General features: G+C 37.8%; 2 protein-coding genes across 2 annotated transcripts; both read left to right on the top strand.

The window, feature by feature from the left end:
• Positions 1-9,096: 9,096 nt before the first annotated feature.
• On the top strand, positions 9,097-10,455 carry LOC131426876 (uncharacterized protein K02A2.6-like). The gene has a single exon (XM_058589632.1). It carries the CDS (start codon positions 9,097-9,099, stop codon positions 10,453-10,455), a length of 1,359 nt encoding a protein of 452 aa, XP_058445615.1.
• A 72-nt stretch (positions 10,456-10,527) lies between these two features.
• On the top strand, positions 10,528-13,503 carry LOC131426860 (uncharacterized protein K02A2.6-like). Its single transcript, XM_058589631.1, has one exon. The coding sequence runs from the start codon at positions 10,537-10,539 to the stop codon at positions 13,501-13,503; it is 2,967 nt and encodes a 988-aa protein (XP_058445614.1). The 5' UTR covers positions 10,528-10,536.
• Positions 13,504-15,431: the final 1,928 nt, after the last annotated feature.

The raw sequence follows: 15,431 nt of genomic DNA, 5'->3' as shown, positions 1-15,431 counted from the left end.
CACCAAACGCTTTAACCATCGATGTTGTTTTCATTGACATTTTGAAGCGACGCGAACAGTTTTCAACTAAATAAGTTGTTGATTTTGCATTGCAATTATTGTTTTGCTTTCAACTGTCTCCGGCATTTGACAGCATTCAAAACAACATATTTTTCAACTACTTGAATATATGCAAATCAAAAACCATTTTGGTTGAATCAAAAAGAAATTAGTTAAATCAACTATCGCAAAAATCAAAAACTGCGATATCGCAATTTTATGATCGAAGGGTTCTCCGTTGTACTGTATATGTGAGCCTGTGGAACTCAATTATACTACTAAACCGCTTTTAGATAAGTTGCAGAATTTAATTTTGAATCTTTTGAAGCGTTTAATTCCTAGTGGGACAACAACTTGTTCAGTCACATTGTCACGTTTTGTTCGTATGAGAATGGAGATTTAAGTATCTAAACCGATCCGTTGACAAATTAAAACATTTTTAAGCTTACAATATTGAAGCTTTGGAATCATTTAAATTAGGAAAATCCATTAACAAATCATCGAGGAACAAGCGCTGCAAATTAGATCCGAAAAACTTGTCGCCGATAAGTCTAAATTGGCCTGATAGTTACCAGAGAACCAAAATAAAATACTCAATTCAATCTAATTTTTCAATGGTATGCAATTGAAACATTCAAATGACGTTGTCTAATAAGTTTAAGTTAAATGTTTCCGAATCGATTGTTTGTTGAATTATATAAATCCATCAACAAATGACAGTTATTAATGTTCAAAATTATGACAGAAAAATGTTACGCGATTAGTTTTGCATGTTTTAAATTGACACCCAGCCTCGGGAAGCAAAGTGTTAAGGCATTTTTAATGGCAAAATCGACCAGAAATTTGCTAAATACATGGGATATTTCAAAAGAATCAATAACCACGCTGATTTGGTTTTTCAATAGCTAGATTATATATAAGATACTCAAGCGAACACGGTGTTGCACAGACAACAGGAAATTTCACCAACAAATAATGCAAAAGCGACAATCCAGCAAGTGAACGCATATACAATCCAGTCATCAGCTCACTGGACAAGCTACTTGTTTCATTCACAGTCAAACATCAACTAGGCAAAGAAATATTGTGCAGCCTATATTCATAGTTTTTTTTTCATACTACGCATAACGATACGGTGTTTTTTATGCATGACGCAAAGCCTCCTATGCCGAACAAGAAGTTGACGTCATTTTGTACAACAGGGATTGGTGGATTTTTTCAATAGTATGCTATTGAAATACTGAAAAGACGTCGTCGTACATGTTTGAGTTAGAAGTTTCCAAATCGATTGTTGTTAAATTATAACAATCCATCAACAAATGACCGAGTTAGTAACATTCAAAATTATGACACAAAAAGGTTACGCGACTATTTTTGAAACTTTTAATTGACACCCGGCCCCATATAGTGAAGAGTAAGGTATTTTTAATGCCAAAAAATTTAACTACGGAATTCAGTCAACTCAGTCGGAAATTTTTTCATCAGCCTAGCATTGCTTAAGGAAAAATGGATTCGGAAAAATGCGGAAGTACAAGTTTACGTAAAATACACCTGGCTGAACTTGAGCATGTAAACTATCTCTTTCTTGTTAAATTGTTCATTTAATCTACTTTTCGAAGCAACCCCATTTGCATTCCCATCGTTTGAGAATTATTGTATCTCATTGCTACTTGTGTATCTGTAATAACTAAGAATTTATGGCACCACCCGGTGACCGATTATTAAAGCTGAGAACGCTACAAACAAAACGATTTAACTAACTTCTGACACAAATTGTCTATTGTTTCACTCGTTGTATGGCATATAGTCTCAATTTGTCTAGACAACTTTTAATATTCCTAGTAACACTAAGCACCAACATCCTATTTTAACGATCACCTTTGATTAAAAAGTTGAAAAGTTCTAAATTTTGGTCTACGTGGTTTATGAACGGTCCTAAATGAAATTTTTACTCCTATCAATCTGTAATTCCAGTACCGGCATTCGTATCCGGATGAAATTTGGTAGGGTTATATGGGATTGGAAGACTCTACTGGTCTCTAAGAAAATCAATTGCACGTTTTTAGTTCATTTTGCCCATTTTACCCCAGATTCAGATGGAATTCAATAACATCTTATGGGACTATAAGACTTTTAATTTGAATCTTTTTGGAGGAAAATTAGTGGAGCGGTCCGTGAGAAAATCGAGTGCACTTTTGATGTTACAGTTTAGTATATTTTGTATCAATTATTAATATTATTTCATTATTTGATTGGAAATATTTCTAAGATTCGATTTGAATGTATCAAGCCAAGTATTTGCAATTATAAATGATTGAAATTTTGATTTGTAGCGAGCAGTGTGCTGTAAGTGTGGAGTAACCGATATATCAAAGGAAAATCATCGCTCTGATTGGTCAATAGATGCAAAAGCGAAGCTGTTGGAAGCACGCGAATCTATAAATAGAAGCAAAATTATAGCTAACGTTTCAGTCCTACGCGTAGCATGCTAGAGGTAGGTTGTTGCTAGACAGCAAGACGACTTCCGGTGAAACTCTTAACGGGTGAGCACGTTGCATCGTGTTAGTCCGGAGAAAATTCGAGTATTTCGTAAGAAAGAAAGGATTTTCAGCCGTACTTTGACGATTCGACGCAGCCACACAGCGAGATTTCCGCCTGTAGTCAAGTGAAAAGAAAGTCCACTGGACTATAAACGAAAATTAACTGGCAATATAGCCTTAGTTGCTGTGCCATCAATTCGACGTCATCTCAAGTGAGGTGACGCCAACCAGAAAAGAAGAAGAAGAAGACAGCAAGACAAAAAGTGCCATAAAACCAATTAAATGTAAATTAGCCATTTGAAGCTCTAATTGGTATGCTCTGATCTTGTATCATGCAAGCTCGGATGAAATTCCATGTTATGTCGTTTCGCCTGAGAAATTGACAACTACTCTAGGGTAAATTTTGAGTGCTTATGATTAATTTCTAATTTATACAAGATGAACTCGATTGATAATGAGAAAAAGTTTATCGCTTCAACCGAAATCGCAGAATGGTAGAGAAACTTAACGCTATAAAAATAACTGCTGTCTGGGCACCTCACTATCAAATCGACATTGCACGCTTCGAAGCTATCCAGCGTAAATTTGTTAGATTCGGTCTGCGCAACTTACCTCCCACTAATCTTCCTAGCTACAAAGATCGTTGTAAGTTTATTGGCCTGGATCTGCTATCTGTTCATAGGAATGTCTCCAAAGCCGTTTTTGTTGCTGATTTATTACAATCACGTATCGATTGTCCCGAACTTCTGCAATTGATTAATCTGGACATTCATCGACGTAATCTACGCTTTCATCGTTTCTTGAGTTTACCCAACATTCTATAGCTGCTCCAATGTTTTCGACTTTCATCTATCTCGAAATATGATCAAACGATTGTTTCATTGTCACTTGTTAGATTTACTTTGGATCAGTATTTGTCTGTAACCGTTTGTATTTTTGTTCAACCATCACTAGGTCTTTCTCCCATCACCGTTGGAAACTAATCAGATTCGCTCGCTGATACTAACCCTTTCGCTTCCCCTCTCATTTTCTTCGTCTTCTTTATTTCTATTGGAAACTAATCAGATTCGCTTGCAAATACTAACCCGCTAGCACTTCCTTCTTCCACCATCTTTTCGATCACTAATTAGACCTACATGCCGATTCTAACCCCGTTGTTCGCCCACGCTTGCTTTCTACCCCCTCCACCTACCATCAACATCCATTTACCTATCAATTTTCTTTTCTCTTAATGGCCGTTAAAGCAAGAACACTATTGCTGTCCTGTAATGCTTGATGTCATCAACTAGATAGAGGGTTATAGGTTTAGTTTTAATTATTAGTTTTTATTGTTAATGTTAAGCCTTATTGTATCTGTTGGATCATTGTAGTCTGTTGATACGAAAGACGAGGAGGTTTTATGCCTACTGGAGAGGGAGATTGTCAAATTTCATCTCCATCGGGCTTTTCTCTGCTCTCAAAATAAACAAATAACTGCTTGCATACAAAATACACAAGCTTGGCGAAGAGAAGCTTTAATATCAAAATCCATATCGCAAGTATGTATAAAGATATAATTGCATACATTTGGGGTCGTCAAATGGTGAGATAACTAAGTCCTCACAAGTCCCTATCTCATGCCTCCCCGAGCGTCTATGATGACATTTGGTCAATAGAACGGCGTCGACTGGGAGCTATCGCCTTCTGCGTTAGTAGCAGAATGAGAGGGTGCGAAATGGCTTGTAGGTTGAAGCCCATCCTAAAGTGCAATGTTTATCATAGTATATTACAGCATATAATTCTGTTGTTTATTACATCATGTATTATTATTATTATTTTTATTATTGTTATTATTAGAAGAGCGTAACTTACACTGCGACATTAACTGTCTTACACTATTTTATGTTATTATATACTATGTTGTATGGTATTATACTGTATTGCATTATATCATATTATATTGTATTATATTATATTATATTATATTGTATTCTATTATAATATGTTATATTATATTGTATTCTATTATAATATGTTATATTATATTGCATTATTTTGTATTATATTATATTATATTATATTATATTATATTATATTATATTATATTATATTATATTATATTATAGGGTTTATTATGAGAAGTACTACATACCTCTGCGCAAAATATAAATTTGTTTTCCTTATAAGTTATCATTTTTAAAGTTATCTTTTAACTAACTATCAAGGTCGTCACAAGGTGAGCTTGGTCCTCACTGGTTCCTATTTCATGCCTACACGTGTGTCTGTGGTGACAATTGGTCGAGGGAATGCGTTGATGGCAGAATGAGAGGATGAGAATTGACATATAAATTCAAGTAATATAATATCATTGCATATCGCAACATATCATTTTATTCATTCTATTAATTATTATATATTTCATTGTACTATATTAAATTTGTATTTTATCATTATTTTCATTATTATATTTATAGTTATTATTATTAATTTGTCATCAATAATAATAACATATATTATTTTTATAGATGTTGATATTATTTTTGTTATTAGAAGAGAAATATTCTACTTCCTGAAGTATTGCGAAGATAGCAGAGCATAACTGACACTCTACATTAACTGTTATTTTATATATTGTTTTATAATATATTATATTATATTGTATGACACTGTATTATATTATATTATATTATTTTGTAATCTATTATATCATTTTATGTTATATTAATTTCATTACACTATGTTTCATTGTATTTATCAATATAAAACATTTATCATGGGGACGTAAAGGGGAGGGGCATCAGGGCATCGGACGAATTGATGACTGGACGAGGGATTGTGGATAGCCAGCCCAAGTCACTTGAAGGAAACTTGTTTCCTTCTGAAGGTTTGAAATGAGTCTGACGCGCCCTTCTCAAACAAACCATCAGGCGAGTTCAAGCATGTATAGCGATATGCTTCATCCATGCACTGGATATTATGGTTGGAAGAGCATCTTTTATTCCCGCGGAATACGAGTAAGTGACTCTACTTACACATCCTCTCAACCCATTTTGTTCGCTTTTCGGTAACAGCTATAGTAAGAAGGTGAATTGATGAGTCATATCGGAGCTACTGTAAGTCTACCCGCATCCACTGGCAAGTCCTTGAACTGATGGTGGCTTCACTTCACATCACATCACATCACAGATATAATTGCATACATTTGGGATATTGGTGTAATTTTGTCGGCTATAAAACAAACAATTTTCGGTGTTGGTGCCTAATCAAGATAAATCTAGGCAGACTCTCGTGCAATTGCGGATTCAAAAGTGTGACGATTGATTGAACTGTTTAATTGTAGATCATTAGAAATTTTGGTTGCCTTGTTCCACATCAATGGCTCGTTTTTCTTCATTTTTGGCTAGTTTTTCTTCATTTTTTACATTTTACCCCGTTACTCCTGAACTGGAAGTTAGATCCGAGTAAAATTCAATAGCAACCTATGGGATCAAGAGACCTTTCATTTGAATCTAAGTTTTTGTTACATACACACATACAGACATTTGCTCAGTTCGTCGAGCTGAGTCGAATGATATATGAAATTCGATTACAATGTCGGTTTTTTTTACAGTTTTTATAGCTTTTTTATATGAGAAAGGCATAACGAAAGAATTTAGCATATAGAAAGAATTGGTCACATGGGTTGCCAGCCTCTCAACGATTACTTACTTATAAGTATGAGCTTTCTGATCGGAGCTCATATTTGATTCAGATGAAAACAGTCGTTTCTGAACAGTCATTCGAACAACATCCGGCTATCCACCTAATGTCAAAAAGAATGATCAATGTTTCATAAAAATAATAGACTTGAATACATCTTATTTTAGTAACATCTTAATTTAATATCGCAAAAGTCTACGTTTCTCAATGAAGGTGAATGGTGAGTGGGGTGTTGTTTTTTTCCAAAGTCTGCGTGATCAAATATTCAATATGTTATCTTTTAATATTCAAATATTATTAGACGTTCAACATCGAATCACAATTTGTTCACATCCGATACGAATTTCACCGTCGTGATAAAGTGTAATTAATTAATTATAAATAAATAAATAACAATTTGTTTACCTTGAACAATCTTGGAAGAAGATATTGAAACTATAAGCATTCCATAATTTGTGAAATAGTTCTATTACTTCGAAGACGATAATCGCTATATACACTAGAAAACGACTGATGAATAATACTAAGTCACAGTACTTAACATAAAGTTTTGAAACTTAAAGTTCGCCAACTTTTAATTGACTTGATCATGAAGTTTTATTAAATTATTTGTTCCGAGGCATAGATTTTAGTAAATTTCTGTTTGAGCTGGTAGTAGAATATTCTCACTAATAGTACTGTTGTTGTACCGTTTAATTCCACTATGTCGCGTCATTACACTCTCGCAAAGTCACTATTTTCACAAAAGAGAATCAAACGTTATAATACAGATACATATTTCGAAATGTTTTTTACATCCTTTTATAAAGCCGACACACTGAAGAAGGATGTAAATAACATTCCGAAATACGTATCTGTATTATAACGTTTGATACACTTTTGTGAAAATAGTGACTATGAAAATAGTGACTTTGTGAGAGTGTAATGAAGTGACATAGTGGAATTAAACGGTACAACAACAGTACTATTAGCATAGATTTTAGTTCAATATTTGGAAATAAAACGAAAGCTACGAGGGCGAACGGGGGAATTCAAGAGCACCAATTTTGGTCTACATGGTTTATGAACGTCTTTTTCCAAAATTCGTCTTGTAGAGGAATGGGTAGGACTTGATTGTCAATACAGTAAGACCATCGTGAATTACATCATGAGAATACAAATAAAATCAACATTAAAAACGTGCTTAATCCACCTAGCAGTGAGATGATACCTTTTTTTTATCAATCCGCATGTGTTTTTTGCATGAATATTCTTCGGTGTTTCAGTTTTCATGACATTATTCTAATGTCCATCGTTTTAAGTGGCAATTTGAGATTTTAATGACCCTTTACTCTGTAATGTAATTAAACATTCCATGATATGTCGAAGTAAATTCCACTTTAGAATTTAGGGTAATTTAAGGCTGAGTAGCTGTATAGTTTACATTTGTTTCGAAATGTTTGAAAATAAATGGAGACATATTTGAGGAATTTCAATGCGAATTAAATTTTTGGGTGCCTTCCGAAACGAAAACTGAATAAAACCAAATGTTTATTTGGTTATCGACTATCCAAATCTGCTAACCCGATAAACCTGATTAATTTATGTGAAATAGACATTTTTATACTAATCACCCTGTATCTCGGAAACCGGAAGTTGGATCTGACTGAAAAACAAGATGTTTTATAGAATCTTAAAACTTTTCATTTGAATCTTAGATGATTCTTAGATTTCATTTGAATCTTAGATCGGTTCAGCCATCTACGAGAAAAATGAGTTACACAGTTTTAATTTCGTTTCACATATCAACCTGTAGTTCCGAAACCAAACATAATTCAGGAACCTTGTTTGGAAGTATACGACTTTTCATATGAATCTGAGTTTGTAGAAAACGGTTGAGTCATCTCCGAAAAAAATTGAGTGAAATTATTTGTCACACACGCATTTGCTGATCTCGACGAACTGATTCGAATGGTATATGGCTGTTATGTTCTACCAGCATTTATTGCTGTAAGTATTTTAAATCAATATAATTATGGAATTGCTTTCAACTCGAAAATTCTGCCATCATCTGGTTTACATATGCCATATTCGAACGATTATGTTGCCAAAAACGAACCGTGCTAAAATCGGTCCGAGGCAAAATATCATGCTGTACACAGTCTTCTTGGTACTGAGAAACAAATGCATGTAACAGTATAAAAAATCGTGTTTTACGTTGCTCCCAAGCATTTCTTTGCCAGGCAGCGCTCAAAATTTCTACTGCTGGAATATGGGAAAAGTCATCGGAATATGGGAAAAGTTCGTCGAGCTGAATCGATTGTTATATGACATCCGGCCCTCCGGAATTGCGTGCAAAAAATGTTGAAATTTTTTCTAAAGTTTGAGCGAATTCTATACCTATTTTTAAATTTATAAAAAAGGTAAAAACCATAGGAAGAAATATCTTCAACGTTAAAATTAAAACTGTTGGGGCAAATGGAATAATCCTCTGGCAACATGGTCGTACTCAACGAATGGCAACACTGGGCTCGTCACTGACATTTCACGCGATGATAGTAACTGATGCCACTTGTGTTTTCCGGCGTTATACAGACTGGACAGTCACTCTTTTATTCCTGTTATTATGCGTCTAATATAGTATAGTTTTTATTCGTTTACGGCGTGTTTTACTAATGACCGCATGGTCACGGCTACCTCCGAAAACCCGTCGTAACAGTGGCGACGAGATTCGTGAGCGCGAGTTATTTTTTTTTCTCGTCCAAGTTAGCGGTAAAATCCGCCCGGGAAAAAAATCGCGTCATCCACGTGTAATCGGAAAAGTTTTGTGATGTCAATGCCGAACCAAGCTCCAGTCAATATGTCCGGCGTGGATTCTGATCATCCACAGCACTTACCAACGGACATGATCATCGTTCAGATTCTTCAACAGCTTCAGCAGCAGTCGCTCGTGACTAATCAGCTCCTGCAAAACCAGCAGCAAACCCACGAACAGCAACGTGTGTTCCTCCAGCAGCAGGATAATATGCTACGTAACATACAGGTGAATGTACCCGCGAACCCTGAAGCAGTCCTCGACTCGCTAGCAGGAAATATTAAAGAGTTCCGATATGACGTCGAAAACAACATAACCTTCAGAGCATGGTTTTCACGTTATAAAGATTTATTCTCGAAAGACGCAGAGAGGTTAGATGAACCTGCAAGAGTGAGGTTATTAATGCGAAAGCTTGGAATTTCGGAACATGAGCGCTATCACAACTTTATTTTGCCGAAAACTGCTAGTGATTTTACTTTCGATGAAACAATCAGCAAGCTCGGAAATTTATTTGGTACAACGGAATCTACCGTCAGTAAGCGCTATCGTTGTCTACAGCTTGTAAAAGGTCCCACCGAGGATTACGTATCGTATGGTTGCCGGATCAATAAAAGCTGCGTAGAATTCGAGTTAGGCAAAATGACGGAAGAGCAGTTTAAATGTTTAGTCTTTGTTTGCGGTTTGAAAGACGAGGCCGACAGCGAAATCCGTACAAGGTTGCTCACTCGAATCGAAGAAAGGACCGACGTCACGCTAGAACAGTTATCAGCTGAATGTCAACGACTTCTAACTCTTCGGCATGATACTGCCATGATCGAAAATACTGGAAGCTCGATCAATGCCATACGGAAAAAGCACCAGTTTCAGCAACAATCTCAGGAAATTCCACGGAAAAATCAGGAACAATTATTTCGTTATTCTCATCAGCAGCGATTTCCGAAGCAACGCGATGAAAAGCGAGCATCATTCTACGCAGGTAACAAAGTACCACCAAGCCCTTGTTGGAAGTGCGGTGCTATGCATTATACTCGCTATTGTCAATACCAAACTCATCAATGTTCGGATTGCAATCGCTACGGACATAAAGAAGGCTATTGTCGCACAGCGAAGCCGTCTTCGAAGAAAGAAAGGAGGAAAACAAACAGTGTGGATACCAAAATAGTAAAAGTGAACTCAATAAACGAACGCAGAAAATTTGTGACAGTTGAACTTAATGGTGTATCAGTGAAATTACAGTTCGACACCGCATCAGACATTAGTGTTGTGTCACTTGAGACCTGGAACAGGCTCGGAAAACCATTAACAAGACACCCAACGGTGTGTGCTAAAGCAGCATCAGGTGATCCTCTTAAACTACTGTCAGAGTTTGATTGCATGATCACAGTGAACGGTTTGACCAAATAGAGTGTTTTATTTGTTGTGAATCAAAACCTACATATTTTGGGACTGGACCTGATCGAATTGTTCCAGTTTGACACGGTTCCGATGAATACGTTTTGCCGTCAGATTAGTGAAAAATCAACAGTCTCAATTGTTAATCGTCTCAAGGCGAAATATCCTTCCGTGTTCAGCTCAACACTTGGCCGCTGTCTTAAGACCAAGGTGAAACTAGATCTCAAGCCGAACCAGATACCAGTGTTTCGTCCAAAGCGACCAGTTGCATATTCAATGTACCGCTCTGTCGACGAAGAGCTCGACCGTCTGGAAAGATTAAATATCATCTCACCTATCGACTACTCGGAGTGGGCTGCTCCGATCGTGGTCGTACGTAAGGCAAATGGTGCAATTAGGATTTGTGGGGACTACTCGACCGGATTGAACAAAGCTTTGCAACCTCATCAGTACCCCCTTCCGCTTCCGCAAGATATATTCGTGAAACTTGCTAATTGTAAATTCTTCAGCATAATTGATATGTCTGATTCATATCTACAGTTGGAAGTAGACGAGGCGTCAAGTTTACTTTTATCGATCAATACTCATCGAGGCATTTATAAAGTGAATCGTCTAGCACCCGGAGTGAAAACAGCACCTGGAGCATTCCAGCAACTAGTGGATACTATGTTGGCTGGTCTCAAGCAAACTTGCGGTTACATTGATGATATCGTAGTTGGCGGAACTACTCAGGAAGAGCATTGGAACAACCTCAACGCACTTTTTCAACGATTACAAGAATTTGGATTCACAGTGCGATTAGAAAAATGCTCGTTTGGCTGTAAACAAATTAAATACTTGGGGCACTTACTGGATCAACATGGAATACGTCCCGATCCTGCTAAAATCGAAGCGATTAAGCAGATGCCAGCTCCTACTGATGTGTCCGGAGTACGTTCGTTTCTCGGAGCTATAAACTATTATGGAAAATTTGTTTCGAATATGCGTTCTCTTCGTTACCCCCTCGACGAACTTCTGAAGACATCTACCTGCTTCAAATGGACATCCGAATGCGATCGTGCATTTAATACATTCAAGCAAATTCTTTCGTCTGACCTGCTTTTAACACATTACAACCCTTCTCTGGAGATCATAGTCTCTGCGGATGCGTCATCGATTGGCCTTGGAGCGACCATCAGTCATCGTTTTCCGGATGGTTCGGTCAAGGTTGTTCAGCATGCTTCTAGAGCGCTAGCACCCGCCGAGCGCAACTACAGCCAGATCGATCGAGAAGGACTTGCCATCATATTTGCGATTACAAAATTCCATCGCATGCTGTTTGGTCGTAAATTTCTGTTGCAAACAGATCACTCACCGCTCCTACGCATCTTTGGCTCAACCAAGGGTATTCCAGTATACACTGCAAGCCGTCTACAGCGCTGGGCCCTCACACTACTTATGTACGAGTTTGAAATAGAGTATGTGGCTACAGACAAGTTCGGGCATGCTGATATACTGTCAAGGCTAATCAACCACCATGTAAAGCCCGATGAAGATTATGTCATAGCAGCAATGACACTTGAAAATGACGTCAGGTCAGTAGTTTCCGAATCCTTCGACGTTTTACCTCTCAGTTTCAGAACAGTACGAGACAGAACTCACAGAGATCCGGTCCTCAGCAAGGTTTACCGATTCATTCAGGAGGGCTGGCCGAAAGCACTACCAGCCAACCTAGATCGCGAGCTTCAACGTTATTTAAATCAACGAGATTCTCTTACAACAGTGCAAGGGTGCATTCTATACAACGATCGTCTGGTAATACCTTCGCTGCTTCGCAAGCAATGTCTCAACCAAATTCATCTAGGCCATCCAGGAATCGGACGGATGAAAGCAGTGGCCCGAAGCTACGTGTTCTGGCCATCACTGGACGTTGAAATTGCAGAATACGTACGAACGTGTGTGCATTGCGCTGCAGCCGCCAAATCACCAGCGCATATTCCACCAGTACCCTGGCCAAAATCATCGTCTCCCTGGCAGCGGGTCCATGTTGACTATGCCGGACCCATCGATGGTGAATATTTTCTCCTAGTCGTCGATTCTTACTCCAAGTGGCCTGAAATTGTACAGACACGGCGAATCACAAGTACAGCAACGATCAACATTCTACGTGGCCTGTTTGCACGCCTGGGAATGCCAGAGAAGCTAGTATCCGACAATGGTACCCAGTTCACCAGTATTGAGTTTAAGCAGTTTTGTGCTGAAAACGGTATTGATCATGTCACTACCGCACCGTTTCACCCTCAATCAAACGGTCAGGTTGAACGGTTCGTCGATACTTTCAAGCGTGCAATTAATAAAATTCAAGAAGGGAGAGGATCAATTAACGCTGCATTGGATACATTTCTGCTGACGTATCGAAGTACACCAAATCAATCAGCACCAAATGGTTTGTCACCATCGGAAGTGATGTTCGGTCGACGCCTAAGAACGTGTTTGGAACTTCTACGTCCTCCACCGAACTGTACGCAAGAATCGCTCCAGCACCAGCAAGTAGCTTCACGGTCCCTGAACAAAGGAAATGCCGTGTTCGTGAAGGTTTATGCTAAAAATACTTGGAAATGGATTCCGGGTACCGTCATCGAGAAAGTTGGTCGAGTGATGTACAACGTTGTGGGAGAAGGTCATCGTCTTGTTCGGTGTCATATCAACCAGCTTCGGAATCGAAGACATTCCGCTAATGCATCCGGAACAAGCCTGCAGACTACGACACGACAGTTACCATTAAGTATCCTGCTCGATGCCTGGGAATTACCAACAACAACAACAACAACGAGTACTCCTCGATCTGAAGTAACACCGAAAGCAGCTTTAACCAGTGACACTGTCAGAACCCCGTCGTTGTCACCGTCGTTCCCTGAGACTTCAGACAGTCAACAGCTATTACCAGATATGTCGTCAACCGCTACAACCACATCTACTTCTGAGACTGTTACGGCAGTTACACCAAGTGTACATCAACCCTGGCGCTCTTCGCGAGTCCGAAGACCACCTAAGCGGTATACCCCGTATCAACGCTACTAGGAGGGAGATGTTGGGGCAAATGGAATAATCCTCTGGCAACATGGTCGTACTCAACGAATGGCAACACTGGGCTCGTCACTGACATTTCACGCGATGATAGTAACTGATGCCACTTGTGTTTTCCGGCGTTATACAGACTGGACAGTCACTCTTTTATTCCTGTTATTATGCGTCTAATATATTATAGTTTTTATTCGTTTACGGCGTGTTTTACTAATGACCGCATGGTCACGGCTACCTCCGAAAACCCGTCGTAACAAAAACTATACTGAAATTGTTTATAGTTTTTTATAAACGATAAACCCAGCATCAAAGATATAACATAGACTATTTATCACTGAGTTATATAGATAATATATCCCATACCAGCTATTACCATGTTTTTTTATTCAATAATATACTTTTTAAGGTACACTGCTTAAGCTCTAAGATGCCAAGAGCAGATTATTACCATATGAATTGTACTTAAAACTACAGTCTCATACTGCACCAACGCAAGCAAACACTTCCGTAATAAAAAAAATAGACAACTGTAATTATCGGAAGCACAATTAGTAATTTTTGTACACTGAGATTCCAAAATCCTACCTCACTGATACAGTTCACATTCTACTTAAAAGAAATATCTTTAGCCGGATTTAAGTAAATTTTGAGCTGCATTGAGATAACAGAAAGTAACTAAAAATTGCATTTTGCTCAAACTTTTGGAATCAACGAGTATAATTCCATCACAAGAAAATATTCGGTGAAAATCACCCTTTCCACCGATAATCTCCAAACTTCAAATCAAACTAAAAATATTATTTTACTTATCCCAAGTTAATTCTATTGAATTTCAATACCATGTCCAATTGAACGAACCTCTTAACACTACTCATAAAGTTTTGTACAACGTTTGAATCAACATTTTTTGCACGCAAATTCATTTGTTCTTCATATCTTACTTCGATTTTACTTCCTTGGGATGTTTCCGATGCGCCATAATGGCCCAGTACTTCTCGATTAGCCGCAGTTCCGGGGGATTAACGTCATTTGGCACGAAGTTAACCTCATTAGCCTTGAATTATTCCACGACATCCTTCGAGTAATGGCACGAGGCTAAATCAGGCCAGCGAAGCGTAGGACCATTGTGTGACCTTAAAAGTGGATACAGACGCTTTTGGAAGCATTCCTTCATGTGTTCGTGCTTATTGATTGGATCAGTTGTCACAAATGACGAGCTCCGCTTTTCACCAGAGCAAATTGATTTCCTAATCATGTATTTTTTGGCAAACTTTTACATCTTCTGCTTTCAAACGTCTTCTGGGTAAACAAACATATGATGGGTAGTGAAAAACAGATATTTTGAAGAATTTATCAATATGGTTTAGAAATCGGATTTTGTGAACCCTAACCCTCTTAGTTCAAATCTTGAACTATAATTCTTGATCTCTTGAAATATTCAATAGCATTAATGTTGCTTATTATTGAACTCTTATTTTTTATTTTTGCCCTCACTGTTCACCGGTGCGATATGGGTCAAGATCGATCCCAACCGTCATCAATGCCACTAATACACATCAGCTTGTTATATTGATGAAGAAGCTGGTGCGACGAAAGAGACACCATAAAAAATCTCACATAAAATATGAGGTACATTAGATTGGTAAGTAGAATGTTCTTTTGTAAAATGATGCCACACTGACACTGAATATTGAGCTACGCACCGACCGTAAAAAGCGAACATGCGCGGAGTTCTGAAAAATTAGGCTGCTTGCTGAATTGTGAGTCCTAGTTGTGAGCCAGAGTAGTTAGATTTGCTGAACGATTTCTTTGGATTGGAGAAACTCGAAATTTCAATTAGTGTCACTAGGGTAACTTCTCTAAGTTTTCATTTGTTTTCGATTCATCAGTCTGTTTATCGTTTGGTACGAAAGAATGAACAAATA

This window comes from Malaya genurostris, chromosome 1 (genome assembly GCF_030247185.1).
Source record: "Malaya genurostris strain Urasoe2022 chromosome 1, Malgen_1.1, whole genome shotgun sequence".
NCBI classification, from domain to species: Eukaryota; Metazoa; Arthropoda; class Insecta; order Diptera; family Culicidae; genus Malaya; species Malaya genurostris.
Note: the sequence above shows the minus strand (reverse complement) of the source record. Positions and strands in the feature narration are given on the sequence as shown.